The 13494-nt window shown below is 39.1% G+C and overlaps 1 protein-coding gene across 8 annotated transcripts in view; it reads left to right on the plus strand.

Annotated features, from left to right (window-relative positions):
* Positions 1-13494, plus strand: part of LOC134349198 (teneurin-2-like) — a 3136038-nt gene that overhangs the window by 2755844 nt on the left and 366700 nt on the right. For 7 of the 8 annotated variants that reach the window (XM_063053178.1, XM_063053171.1, XM_063053173.1 and 4 more), the window contains one exon: positions 5859-6071. The exons of the other annotated variant lie outside the window; for it this stretch is intronic. In XM_063053178.1, coding sequence (XP_062909248.1) covers positions 5859-6071 — 213 coding nt within the window. The remainder of the gene's footprint in view (positions 1-5858; positions 6072-13494) is intronic. 8 annotated transcript variants of the gene reach the window in all.

A 13494-nucleotide genomic window follows, 5' to 3' on the forward strand; every position in this document is an offset into this window, starting at 1 on the left:
CCAACATGATTTGACCCCATACTTTCCACCTTATAGAATTAAGCAAGCTTAAAATGAGCACTGTCACAGAAAATTCATGTGTGTCTATGTGTGGGCACGTCTGTATGCACACATATCTAAGCACAGATGCATGTTTTGCTAAATTAAGAGAAAAACTAAAGCACTATTTTTCCACTAGTTGCTAGGCAGCACACCAAAACAAGCAGCATACATTTGGAGGCATATGTATGAAGTATTTTGAAGCATTTGTTTAGTTCCTTTATTTTTAGAACATAAAAGTTCTTTGTAGACATTCATATTATGGAAGATAAAATGTTAATAATTCATCCATACCATCCCCGTCTACTATAGTTATCACTACAACCTCTTCTCATCTGCTGAATATACTCTTCATACAGCTGATTCGATTACATCCTGAAATATCTAATGCAGCTCCTCCTTTGGTTGAAGCTTATCAGTTGCAATTAGTTAATTTGTAATCAATGCAAAATAATTATAAGTTGAACAAGACATCAGATACTGTTTTCACAGTAAAGTCAGATTTTGTTCATGTTTTTAATTGACAGGAGATAATATTTAATTTGCAAGTGTTATGTGGAATTTGTACTTTCTCCATACTTGCCCAACTGTCACATCCTAACACACACTGACCCCGTGCATCAGATTTGGAATTGTGTTAATAGTTCTTTTCTTTCATTTGCATTTAGCATTTCTTGAGAAATTTGTAACTGTAATGTAATATTTCATTTCCATAAACACCAAAACAATATGTTATTAGTCAATAGGATTCTCATATTTTGTCTTGTTCATTATATTTTAAAAACCCTAGCTCTGTGGCTCTAATTTTAAAGCTAGTACCACTTAAAGTTCGCATTAAACAAGGATGTCGACTCATTAGATACGATGCAATATGTAGACTCCATGAAGATGTCAGAGTTCTTTTCAATTTTCTTTGAAGATTATTTCTGCCTGTGGAATAATGAGACTGTCAGGCACTTACACTGGGTGAAGTTAATTGGAGAGAGCAAAGGGGCGAAGTCATGGTTATGGAAAAAGGGTAAAGGTCTGCAGACTGAAAACTCACTTCAGATAGAAAAGCAGACCAACATCTTGTTCTTTCATCCCATATCTATAATGTAGTTGTGGGGTTGCTCTTTTCGCAATATCTTCTCTTTTGTCTTCCCTTACCTCATATGTTGCCAGGACACTTTACGTCTAGGATATGAATAGCCCAGTTATTATTTTTCTTGTGAGACTGGGTTTTTTTTTGAATTGCAATTATGAAAGTTCAGAATTTGAAAATGACTGTTTGTTTGAAAAGACCCTCCTTGCCATTCAACAACGATAATTGCATAAAAAGCATCATCTTGCATCCATCAGGGATGAGCGATTAATTAAAATATTTGTTGTACTTGCTTGTTTTGTTTCATTGTTCTTTGAAAGGGAATAGATGAGAGTCTGTCTCATGATTGGAACCAGATTGCATTTGTGAAAAATTAGCTTATGTAAACAGGCAAACAGGCAGAGATGCAAAATGCGTCACGTGGCTCGGTCTAATTGTTGAGAGACAGATTTAGAAAATACATAAGCTGTCAGAACCAAGCAGTTAACATGACCTGACGTCAGCTGCGTTTATTAAGACTGCCTGGAAGTACACACTTGGAAATGTGGCTGAATCCAGTGAAGGCGGTTTGCCCTTTGACTCCCATGATTTCAGGGGTTTGCAAAATAATAGATTGTTAAGACTTGCAACCTATAGAGAGTGAAAGCAGCTTTGCACCTTGTTATAGTTATTTAACAAAGCACAGCTGAAACGTTGTGCTAGGATATTCTTGCAAGATTTTAGACTAATTTTCCATGTTTTCTCCATCTTTCCTTTGTGGCCTGATTTGTCCTGTACATCATTCTCTGACTGAAGGAAGCAAGCCAATGAAATCTGAGAGGCAGGCCAAGGAATAAGTTACTTGTCTGCCCAATCTCTCCCTCAAATCTCGGCAACAATCTCGTGAATCGTCTTTGCATGCTTAATGACATCTTTCCTATAATTGGATAACCAAAACTGTACACAGTACTCCATGTGTGGCTTCACCAACACCTTGTCCAACTGCAACATACATACAGTAATGTCCCTTTCTCAATGTGCTGATTGGTGAAGTCAGTGTGCCTTCTCCACACTATCTGTGACATCACTTTCTTAGGGTCTCTCTGATTAATTAATTCCAGGAATTAACACAATATTAATAGAATTAAAATATTTTTTTTTACTTTTTGTGATTTTCTTTCCAAAAGCATTGAAGGTAGGATTAAAGTGCATTTTTCCGTGTGGAGAAACTAATGATGAAGTCTCCAGGAATTTGTAGAAGAGTTGGCAGCTCAGTGATATCCCAGTGTGGTTTCTTTTTTAGGAAGAAAGTTAAACTGCTTATCCTGGTGTAAACAGCACATGGATTAAGATTCAGTTTAATCTTCCCATTGTTATTATGTGTGCTTCTTAAGTGATTCAAAGCTGGAATGCCACAAGAAATTCTACCTTGCTCCAATATCGGAGGGGAGAAATCAGGACAAGTAGAATCATTACCAAGAGAGATGGATGCTGTAAATTTAAACAAAAAGTCATAAATCTAATTACTCCACTGAGTAAACGTACTTTCAGTAGGTAATCCTAAATGAGCTGAAAATTAAATTAGGAAATACATGCCAAAATAACTGAGGAATATTCTGCTAGCCCTCAAGGCAGCCTGACATATAGGATAATCATAAGAGTAGATCACTCAACCAGGGCAAGTGAAAGTTGACAAAAAAAGACACAAAAACAAAACATAGAAAGCAAAACACACAAATTGCTGGAGGAACTCAGCCACTCAAGCTGCATCTATAGAAATGAATAAACAGTTGATGTTTCAGGCATAAACCCTTCTTCAGGACTGAAAAGGAAAGAGGAATATGCCAGAATAAAAAGAAGGGGGAAGGGGAAGGAGGCTAGCTAGAAAGTGATAGATGAAGCAGGTCACTGGGAAAGGTAAAGGAATGAAGAAGAAGGAATCTGATAGGACAGGAGAGTGAACCATAGGAGAAAGGGAAGGAGGAGAGGACCCAGAGGGAAGTGATTGGCAGATGAGGAGAGGTAAAAGGCCAGAGTAGGGAATAGAGGAAGAGGAGAGGGTAGGGAATTTTTTTTACCAGAAGGAAAAATCAATATTTATGCCTTAGGATGGAGACTACTCAGGCAGAACATAAAATGTTGCTCCTCCTCCCTTGTGCCTCATCTTGGCACGAGAGGATGTCATGGACTGACATGTCAGAAGGGGAAGGGAATGAAAATCAGAATTAAAATGTTTGGCCTCTGGGAAGTTCTGCTTTAGATGGATGGAGCAGAGATGCTCAACGAATTGATCTCCCAATTTATGACGCAGGAACATTGTTTTCTAATTAATGACAAGTAGTTACTGCTTGGGCTTTATTACCATTGACATTACCAGTTGACTCTTGATTCTACTATGTAAAAGAGGTGCTCTAGATCATTCATGCTCTGTGGCTAGCAGTGATCAGACAAAAACAGAGGCCACTTTCAAAAGTCTGGCTAATTAGATAGTTATTAAAGATTGTTGAAGTGAAATTGGTTACTCACCATTACATGGTACTGAAACTCCAAAAAATGGTTGCACTACTTTGATAATGGGAACAGCAGTTTGGCTGTTCCATTATAAATTTAGACATATGGCATTTGTCACTTTAACAACTTAATGTAGTTAAATTAATTGTTTCATCTAATGAACATGGGAGCTAGGCTATCAGCTGTGTACATACATCTATTGGTGCTTCTGGACACACCTTCAGTGATGTTCCTGGAATCATCAGGTGTTTCAGGTCTTTCAACATCATACAACCTCCTCCAGGTGACCCAGCCGGGACTGATCAGACTCCAGCTTGTGTCCAGATGGCTACCTACTTATGACTCCATGGCTCCCCTCTTTTGAGCCACAGCCATCTTGAGGCCCACTCTGCCGCATCAATGGTACTGCGGATGGCTCTCCTCTTCCTCTCTCCCTCGATGCCCAAAATGCTGAAGGCTCTAACTAAAGAACAGGCTACGAATCCCCAACAACCAACCTCCACTGGGAGACACCTCGCTCTCCATCCAGCCTTTACTAAAATTATCCCTTTATACTTTGTTCAAATTCAGTCCATTTTTTTATGATTTCAATTTGGGAAACTGGGAAGATCAGTAGATCAGGGAAAGGAGAAAAATAAAATTAGTCATTCAGGTGGAATCTTTTATCTCTGCTCGTTTTCTTCAATAGTGAGTTTGAACTTAGTCAACAGAAACTGTAATGTTCAAAGTTGTAAAATCCAAAAAAGATTTTTAGAAATATTTCAGAATGAATCAAAATCTAGTGGTTAAATAAAGCAACAAAAGCATGTCACCATAAAGCTAAGTTTGTTGCTTATTTTTACAGTATATTACCTAGAGACATCGGTACATGTCATTAGAATATAATTTTAAATAAAATTTTCTTAAATTATGATATAATTCTCAAAGCTAAATCATTTTCCCCCAAAAAGGAAAAGGGGTGTGAGAGAGAATCCTGTAATTTAGGAAGTGGCAACTTGGACTTCCCAAATTATGAGAGTGTGAGGTGGAGAGAAGATCATGGATTTCAAAAGGAAATCAGATAGATAGGCATTTAAAGGACATTTTGCAAATCTTTGGTGACAGAGCAAAGCAGTCAAAGTAACTGGATGTCCTACAGAAAGCTGCAAAAGGCCAAATGCTCCCTTTCTAGGACATTGTAACTAAAAGGCATTTTTGATTTAGATATACTTCGCAACACAAGCCCATGACAAATCTCAATTCAAATAGGAATTAAGAAAAAGGTGGGCAACAATTAAATCATAACTGCTCTGGTGTTCCTTGTGATCAGAATAGAAATTCTCTGAAATTAGTAGAATATTCAAATAAATATCTTTATAGAACTTATATATTTGGAAACAGGCTCGGGAACCTGAAATGTACAAAATTAATATTTGCATATAAATTGTTTGCAGAACAGCAATTGATTAAAATACTCACATACATAATATTGCATCAAAATATATCTAGTTTTATTATTTTTTCCTGAGAGTTCATTGCAGTATTTTTTTTTCAGAATCAAAACAAGTTTATTAAAATGATTTTACTGATTTAACTCCCTTACACTCTCAGGGTTACCAGTTTGAATAGATGGTGCCACTGATTGTTCAGTTGCTATGGTAGCTCAGTAAAAATTATCTGGACCTTTGATATGGTCATTGGTATCCATTTATTTGGGAAGGAATTAATGCAGTTCTTATTTTTATCATGGTCTTTTTTTCAATTTGACCTATAGCATGGACATCAAATTGAATTCAGTTACAGTAACCCTGAAGTCAAATAATTTACAGATGTTCTCCTTTAAAACTGACTTATGAATAATGGCCACACAGGAAAGCATCCAAGAGTAGTTGGTATCCTGTGGAGCCATGTTAAGAAGGGAACTAATGACTTTGAGAGTGGAACATTGGCAATTAAGAACATTAATGGTTTAAAGCAATAAATTTGTGTTTGGTTCTAAAGAATAAAGAAAGTGTTCCCATCAATTTCTTGAATGAAGTCTTCTCCAGTTGTTGACTCAGACTTCTGGACGGACTGAATCGTTAAATGTTGCTAGCCTCGATTCTCAATCTGCTTTGCACACAAGCAATACAATTGAGAAAAAAGATAGCTGGGACTGAGCTACTCTCCCCGGGCAATGCACAATTATGGTTTAGATGCACTTTTAGTGAGAAAATGTGCATTGTGTGATGAAACACCATTCAACAACTGACCCTCTCTTCCCCAGGTCGTCCCATCCCACATTCATCATCGCCTAGCCATCCATTTGCCCAGCAGACCAGCACCCATCTTTCATCATCTAGTGTGAAAGACTACCAAATGCCACTGCTTGACAGCAGCGTCTCTCATCCAGCTCTTGAATCCAACCCCAATGAGGAGTTCGCCATAAACTCATACCTGCTGCGAGCAGGTTCTGGTGCACTGCCTCCTTCCAGTAATGGTAAGAACTTATTCTTATATTTGCCTTACCAGAAATTCACTGCAAGTTTGATCTGTTAGCTGAAGTTTCACATCTTAGCTTGCCTGCAAGTACTTCTTTTAGAGGTATTGACATCTTTTGTTATGTTTTATGTGTTCTACGTTCTTGTTCCTTGTTAATAAGCACGTCAAAGCCAAAGGATAATCAAAATTTCCTGTGGTTAATTAAATCAATAATATAGCTTATTGGAGGATTCAATGGTCAAGAACTGTGGCAGGACATTACATCAGAAATCATTATTCTGAATAGGAATACATTATTTTCTTTCTCTTTCTATAGTCAGCAGTGTTGGATTTTCTGTTTCATTAATGGGCTTTCCCATGATTCTTTTTTTCCTTTGTGGAATCCATTTTCTTTTTTGCGATAAATCTGTGTGCACATTGGAAGGAAGTATAATTATATTCCTTCTCAGGATCCATTATTTCATTGTGATCATTCATTTATTATTTGTAGAAGGGACATCAATCATGGCAGCAGTAGCAGCTTTGGCAAATTATTTTAACTATTCTGAATCCAAGTAAGTGGAAAATATAACCTTGAAACTTAATTGATTAATAAAAGATTCCCACATATGTGGATAATAGAACTCCTTGTCCTCAGAATGCATTAGTTTCAGTCATTGAATAAATAAAGTTGGTATGTCCATGAGACTGAAATTGGGGTGAGTCTATTTTCCCCCACTCTCTTTTTCCATTCCCCACACTTATTCCTTCTCTACTCATCTGCTTATCACCTCCCTCATTCTTTCCCTTCTCCCATGATCCACTGTCCTCTCCTATCATATTCTTTCTTCTTCAGTCCTTTACCTTTTGCACCTATCACATCTCAGCTTCTCACTTCTGTTACATTCTATCTCGTACTTCCTCCTTCCACCTTCTCAATAAGGCTTCTTCCTCCTTGTTTTCCGGTCTTGATGAAGTGTCTCATCCCAAAACATCGACTCTTTATTCCTCTCCATAGATGCTGCCCAACCTGATGAGTTCATCCCGCATTTGTGTGTGTTACTCCTCCTTTAATCTTTATTTCATGTCTTTTTTCCCCATAAGTTCCTAATTCCAGTGTTTTTTTTCTCTAATGGAATGGAATTAGATGACTCACCTTGAGTAATTTTCAGTGATTAATATTTCTGGACAGAGAAAATATATTCCAAATTTTCTTTTGTGGTTTGTTATTTTTAACTATGAAATAAAGTTTGTTGTGCCAGTTTTCCAAACCAATGTTAGAATTTATGAATCAGTTCCCTCCCTCCTTTCATTGTCTCATAGAATCAACATGACTCAAAAGGATATGGCCCAGCCATTCAGTCTGTTTTGCTAAATCTTTGAAAAAGCAACCTGACTAACGCTAACACTTTACTCCTTCCCAGTGGTTGTAAGTTTATTTGCTGTTCAAGTACATAACCAATTACTTCAGAAAGTTAGTTCTGTGTTTTGTCCACCAGACTCTCCTGCATATGTTTTCAATTTCAACTCATTGCATAGAAATCAAAGGGATTCTTCATTCCCCTTTAGTTCTTCCTTCCATTATTTTTATTCTTAATCACAATTATATTGTTTTGTGGTCCATTAAAACAGTCAGGATTTATATTAATGTATTTTTTTAAACTCAAAGGAAAATTGTCCCTGGACTATCCTGCATTTAAACAGTATTACCAACATTATTTTTTAAAATAAGGTATTGCTTGGAAGTGGATTTAAATAAATTTTGCATTTGTCAACAAGTGCTCTAACTTTGATGTTGTGACCATCTTAAATGTCCAGAGACCGGCTTCAAGTTCAAGTTTGCTGGAATTGTCCTTGCCTCACCTATGTAAAATGAGGTTGCTGTTGGCTCTTTGTTTTAATTGCAGCTTTTCTGAATTAAAATTAGTTATTCTCTTATACATAAAGAAGCAGAAGCTGGAAATACTCAGCAGGTCACATCATACTTGTTGAGAAAGAAGCAGAATTAACATTTCTCTCTCCACATTGATTTCAGGGGCCTGCTGTGCATTTCCGATATTTTCTATTTTATTTCAGTTATCTAGTCCCTACAGCATTTTACATGGTTGGCAAAGTGCAGACAAACATATTTTAATTTTCGTAATTTACAAATCACTCAAAGAATGATAAAAATGTACGGTTTAGTGGGTTTTATTGTACTTAGGCTGGCTCGCGCCCTAAGCAAACCCTGTGACTACACTAACATTGTATAGTCCTGAGGGCCATCTGGTAAAGTGAGCAGTCTGCAAGTAGTGATCAGATATAGCTGTTGCATAGGTGACATTGTCCTTGGATCTCTGATGGAGTTTTTATAGTTTATGTTGTCAAGGATCCTTTTAAATCTTTCCTTTGATCAGGGATATCGAAAATCAGTTTTTATTTAAATTAATAACTTTATTTAAAGCAACAGACTCAAAATGGTGGAGGAACACAGCAGGTCAGTAATTGCCAGGACCCTTCATGAAGGGTCTCAGCCAAAAACATTGACTGTTCATTCCCCTCCATAGGTGCAGCCTGACCTGCTGAGTTCCTCCAGCATTTTATATGTGTTACTCTGGGTTTCCAGCATCTGCAGTATCTGACGAAGGGTCTCGGCCTGAAACGTCGACTGTACCTCTTCCTAGAGATGCTGCCTGACCTGCTGCGTTCACCAGCAACTTTGATGTGTGTTGTTGTTATCTGCAGTATTTCTTGTGTTTATAAATGTATTTAAAATTGCATTAACATATACATTCATTTGAAACTTTAGTACAGATTAAAGGGAAAGTAAACCATTTACCTTCAAGCAACATACATCAAAGTTGCTGGTGAACGCAGCAGGCCAAGCAGCATCTATAGGAAGAGGCGCAGTCGACGTTTCAGGCCGAGACCCTTCGTCAGGGTCTTGGCCTGAAACGTCGACTGCGCCTCTTCCTATAGATGCTGCTTGGCCTGCTGCGTTCACCAGCAACTTTGATGTATGTTGCTTGAATTTCCAGCATCTGCAGAATTCCTGTTGTTTCCATTTACCTTCACTTGCTTTTTGCATAACTGGCAAAAGCAGAGGGTCTATATACAAATACTATGTTATCTCAAGTTCAGCTGGACTTGGCATTATCTCTGAATTCATTGACTATAGTGAAGTAGACTCTTAGTTCACCACTTGGGTACATCACTGTTCATCACTGGCTACAAGGTGGAGCACAAGGCCAGACATGCAAATGTCAATCCCCCAGTGCATTTCATGCTTTCACATTGAAACGTGCCAGTGCAGAAATGATTGGACTAGGTAGAGTGGATGTGGAGAGGATGTTTTCTATAGTGGGAGAGTCTAGAACTATTGGACACAGCCTCAGAATAGAAGATATCTCTTTAGAATAGAGATAATAAGGATTTTTTTTTAGCCAGAGGATGGCAAATCTGTGGAATTCATTGCCACAAATGGTTGTGGAAGTCAGATTGTTGGATATAATTAAAGCAGATATTGATAGGTTTTTGATTAGTAAGGGTGTCAAATTTTACGGTAGAAAGTAGGAGAATGGGGTTGAGAGGGATAATAAATCTGCCAAGGTGAAAGGCATTTTGTATGTGTTACTTTAAATAAAGCAATAGGCCAAATGGCCTAATTCTGCTCCTATGTCTTAAGGTCATGTAAACCTCACCAGCAATTCTCTTCCAAACCACTGGCAAAAAGCAAGCACACTTCAACTACACAAACAACAGGAATTCTGCAGATGTTGGAAATTCAAGCAACACGCATCAAAGTTGCTGGTGAACGCAGCAGGCCAGGCAGCATCTCTAGGAAGAGGTGCAGTCGACGCTTCAGGCCAAGACCCTTCGTCAGGACTGAAGGACACGGGATTGCAGAGTATTGGTGGGGGAAGGGGAGACGAGAGTCACATAGCAGCACATAAAGACCCGGCCTGGAGTTCAAGGCTGGAATCTTGAGAGCTCGGATCAGAGGGGGGAGGGGGGAGGCTGGGGGTGTCAGTGGAGAGGGGATGGTTGGGGTGAGAGGAAGATGGAACCTCTGAGTACCCAGGAGCTGACGATGGAATCTGAAGGAGACGGGATTGCAGAGTATTGGTGGGGGAAGGGGAGACGGGAGTCCCAATAGCAGCACATAAAGACCCGGCCTGGAGTTCAAGGCTGGAGTCGCAGTTGGTGGTTGCGCAATCACTTTGAAGGTGTCCATGGTCGTTGCTGGAGTCCGGGTTTTGAATATGCCCTGAGGTGTTGGAGCCGCCAAGATCAATGGCAGAGGCAATCTGAAGTTCATGCCTGCTAGTTTCATGGCCAGCAGGGTCTGGAGTCCGTAGATGTAGGATCTTGCAATCTTTGCCTAACATGACAAAGTCAAAAAAACGGCGATTGCAGGCGTGAATCCGACGGAGGATGAAATAACGGGTAGGACCATTACAGACGGCGAAGAAAGTGTCCCGAAGGTGTGGAAGGGTCTGGGATAGGGACACCAAGTACCTCCTCATGGCGGAGAGTCACCTTCAGAGTTTGACGGGAGAAGCGGCGAGAGGCAGAGTCAATAAAATGTGAGTACCTGGGATCCTCAGAAGGTCCAAATTGAGAGGCTCGGAAACGAATCCTAAAGCCAACTGGAGTAAGTTGGCGATGGAGGCACGTTCCAAGAAAGGATATATGGCTGTGATAGCGAGTCTGAGTCAAAATGTGGTCAAAAGGTTGAAGAGCCGAAGAAATTACAGATGGGGAGCAGTGAGAGATGGTTTCACTGAACTCCCGTCGAAGAGAGGATCTAAACTTCTTCGGTGTAGGCATCACCGGAAGAGGCTTCGCAGTAGTGAATTTAAAAACGCAAACAACAGGAATTCTGCAGATGCTGGAAATTCAAGCAACACACATCAAAGTTGCTGGTGACGGAGTCCTGATGAAGGGTCTCGGCCTGAAACGTCGACTGCACCTCTTCCTAGAGATGCTGCCTGGCCTGCTGCATTCACCAGCAACTTTGATGTGTGTTGCTCACACTTCAACTAGCCATTTTCCCTGGTAACTTCTTCAGGCTTTGATTGTGCATTCATTCTTATCATGTATTCTTTGTGACTTTTGCATTAATGAATGTGTTCAGTGTTATGAGAGGTGATACCGTATATTATTGCTTTTCCAATGTGCTATAAAATGGAATGCAAAATAATCTTATTTCTTTTACAAGTGGTCAAAGAGGAGAATTCCAGTCTGGTTTGATTCTGCTTTGTCCTAAAGAAGTACAACACAATATTCTGAATTCTGAAGAAATCTTAAAGTTTGCAATTGCTAGGATGTGATTAGTATTAGTTTGACCAGCTCAACTATTTGAAAGTCAGAAAATGGCATTCTTCCTCAAAATTCCCGTCCCCTCCTCCACAACTGCAATATCCCTCTTCCCAGCACCACTACCCAACCACAGCTCCACAACCCAAAAATATACTGTGAGAAAGTGCTGTTTGACCATTTGAACTAATTTCTCTGTGATCCACATAAATTTTGATCTTTCTTTTATTGACTTGAAAAACAAAATCCACCACAAGCAAACTAGTTGAAAAACAATCCATATAATTCTGTCGCACACAATACTTTCAAGCAATATTGCAGAATAATTCAATCCCACAACTCATCCTAATTAACCTTGACCATTTGCATTCAATGAATAATTCACCACAGATCCAGCAGTGTAACTGTCTTGCACTCATGGACAAAAATAATGTGTGATACATCACTCTGTTTTGTTTTCTTCTCTAATGAAACATGGACATCACTGGCAAGGCTAAAATTTAATGCCAAAATCTCCTGCTCTTGAAGAATTGGTGGTTAACTTCCTTCTTGACTTGCTACAGTTCTTCATGTGAGGGGCTGTCACAGTGCTGTACAGTAAAGGTTTCTAGATTTTCACGCAGTGATGTTGGGAGAATTGTGATACATTTGCAAGTTAGTATGGTTATTGAAGGGGGCTGTATAACTGATAGTAGAGATTGTGGTTTTTGAGACGTTAGAAGAAGCTGGCGTGTTACAGTAGTGCATTTTATCAATTGTACTACTGGTGTGTGGACAGTGAAGAGAATAAATGCTCAATATGGTAAACAGAGTGCCAATTATTTTGCCATAGATGATGCACAGATGTCTGTTAAATATTTTTACTATTCCTGCCTCCACCACCTCCAAAGGCAGTTCATTCTGTATGCCATGTTTCACATTTGTAGATAATCTTTGAAGAGACAGGAGATAATTCATTCTCCACACAATACCTAGCCATTGATTTGTTCTTGCACTGACTATATGTGGGTAATCTAGTTAAATTTCTGCATTGTGGTAAGCCACAAGTTGTTTCATCTTGTTGGATGACATCTGAAGGTTGGATGTTTTTATATTGGATGGCTGTTGCCTGGAATTTTTGTAGTGTGAATATTACTTGTCACTTTTCAACTCAAGTGGACAAAATTACTGATAATCAAAGGAACAGTTGCTCAAACTAATCTCTGTGGAATCAGATAAGCCTGTACATATATGATGAAGGTTTGTTTATGTAGCAGCTGAAGGTGGTTATTACCCTGACAAACACAGGCAGCGATGTTCTGTGGTGAAATGATTGATCTCGTACAACCGCAACCATTCTGATTTGTACCCAGTATTTCACAATCCAGTCTTCATGAATGGCATCTGCCTGAAATGTCAACTGGTTTACTCGATTTCATAGATGCTGCCTGGCCTGCTGAGTTCCTCCAGCAATTTTTGTGTGATGGCATGACACTTTCCTGTGGAGCTTTCTCCTTAATTTCAATTTTTCTTAATCTCTGTGATGCTCTCAGTATATTTGGGAGTTGGATTGGTGCAACTGTGGTACCAGAGAATGTAAGGCAATTTCTTTCACTGTCCATTATACCATCAGTATAAGTTAGAAGTTAAATTGCGTACAGGCTTTATTTTCTGAAGACTAGTTCTCATTTTAGTTCATCCATAATTTAATAACCCCTGAATGATCCCTAACACAGGCCACCTACATCCTCATCCAAATCATTAATGTATTTGACAAACAAAGGGCAACCTGGTACCAATGTGCCCTGCAGCACATGATTGATCCCAGACCTCTAATCTGAAAATCAATCCTTCATTACACTCTCTACCACCTACTATCAAGTCAATCTTGCATCCAGTTTATCAACTCACTCTTCATCCGATATGTTCTAACCTACTGACAAGCCTATAGCATGGGATCTCGTCAAAGGCAATGGTAAGGTCCCCATAGACAGTGCTTACCACCCAAAGTGAGAGAAGTTGAGAAGGTGGGAGAATAAAGAATAGATTATAGGATTCGTATAAATGTGCTACTGATGGCTGGGGCAGATTCAATGGGTTTAAGGGCTTGTTTCCATTCTATATCTCTCTATGACTCAATCACGTACTGTCACACTCACCTCACA

Source organism: Mobula hypostoma, chromosome 7 (assembly GCF_963921235.1).
Source record: "Mobula hypostoma chromosome 7, sMobHyp1.1, whole genome shotgun sequence".
NCBI lineage: Eukaryota > Metazoa > Chordata > Chondrichthyes > Myliobatiformes > Myliobatidae > Mobula > Mobula hypostoma.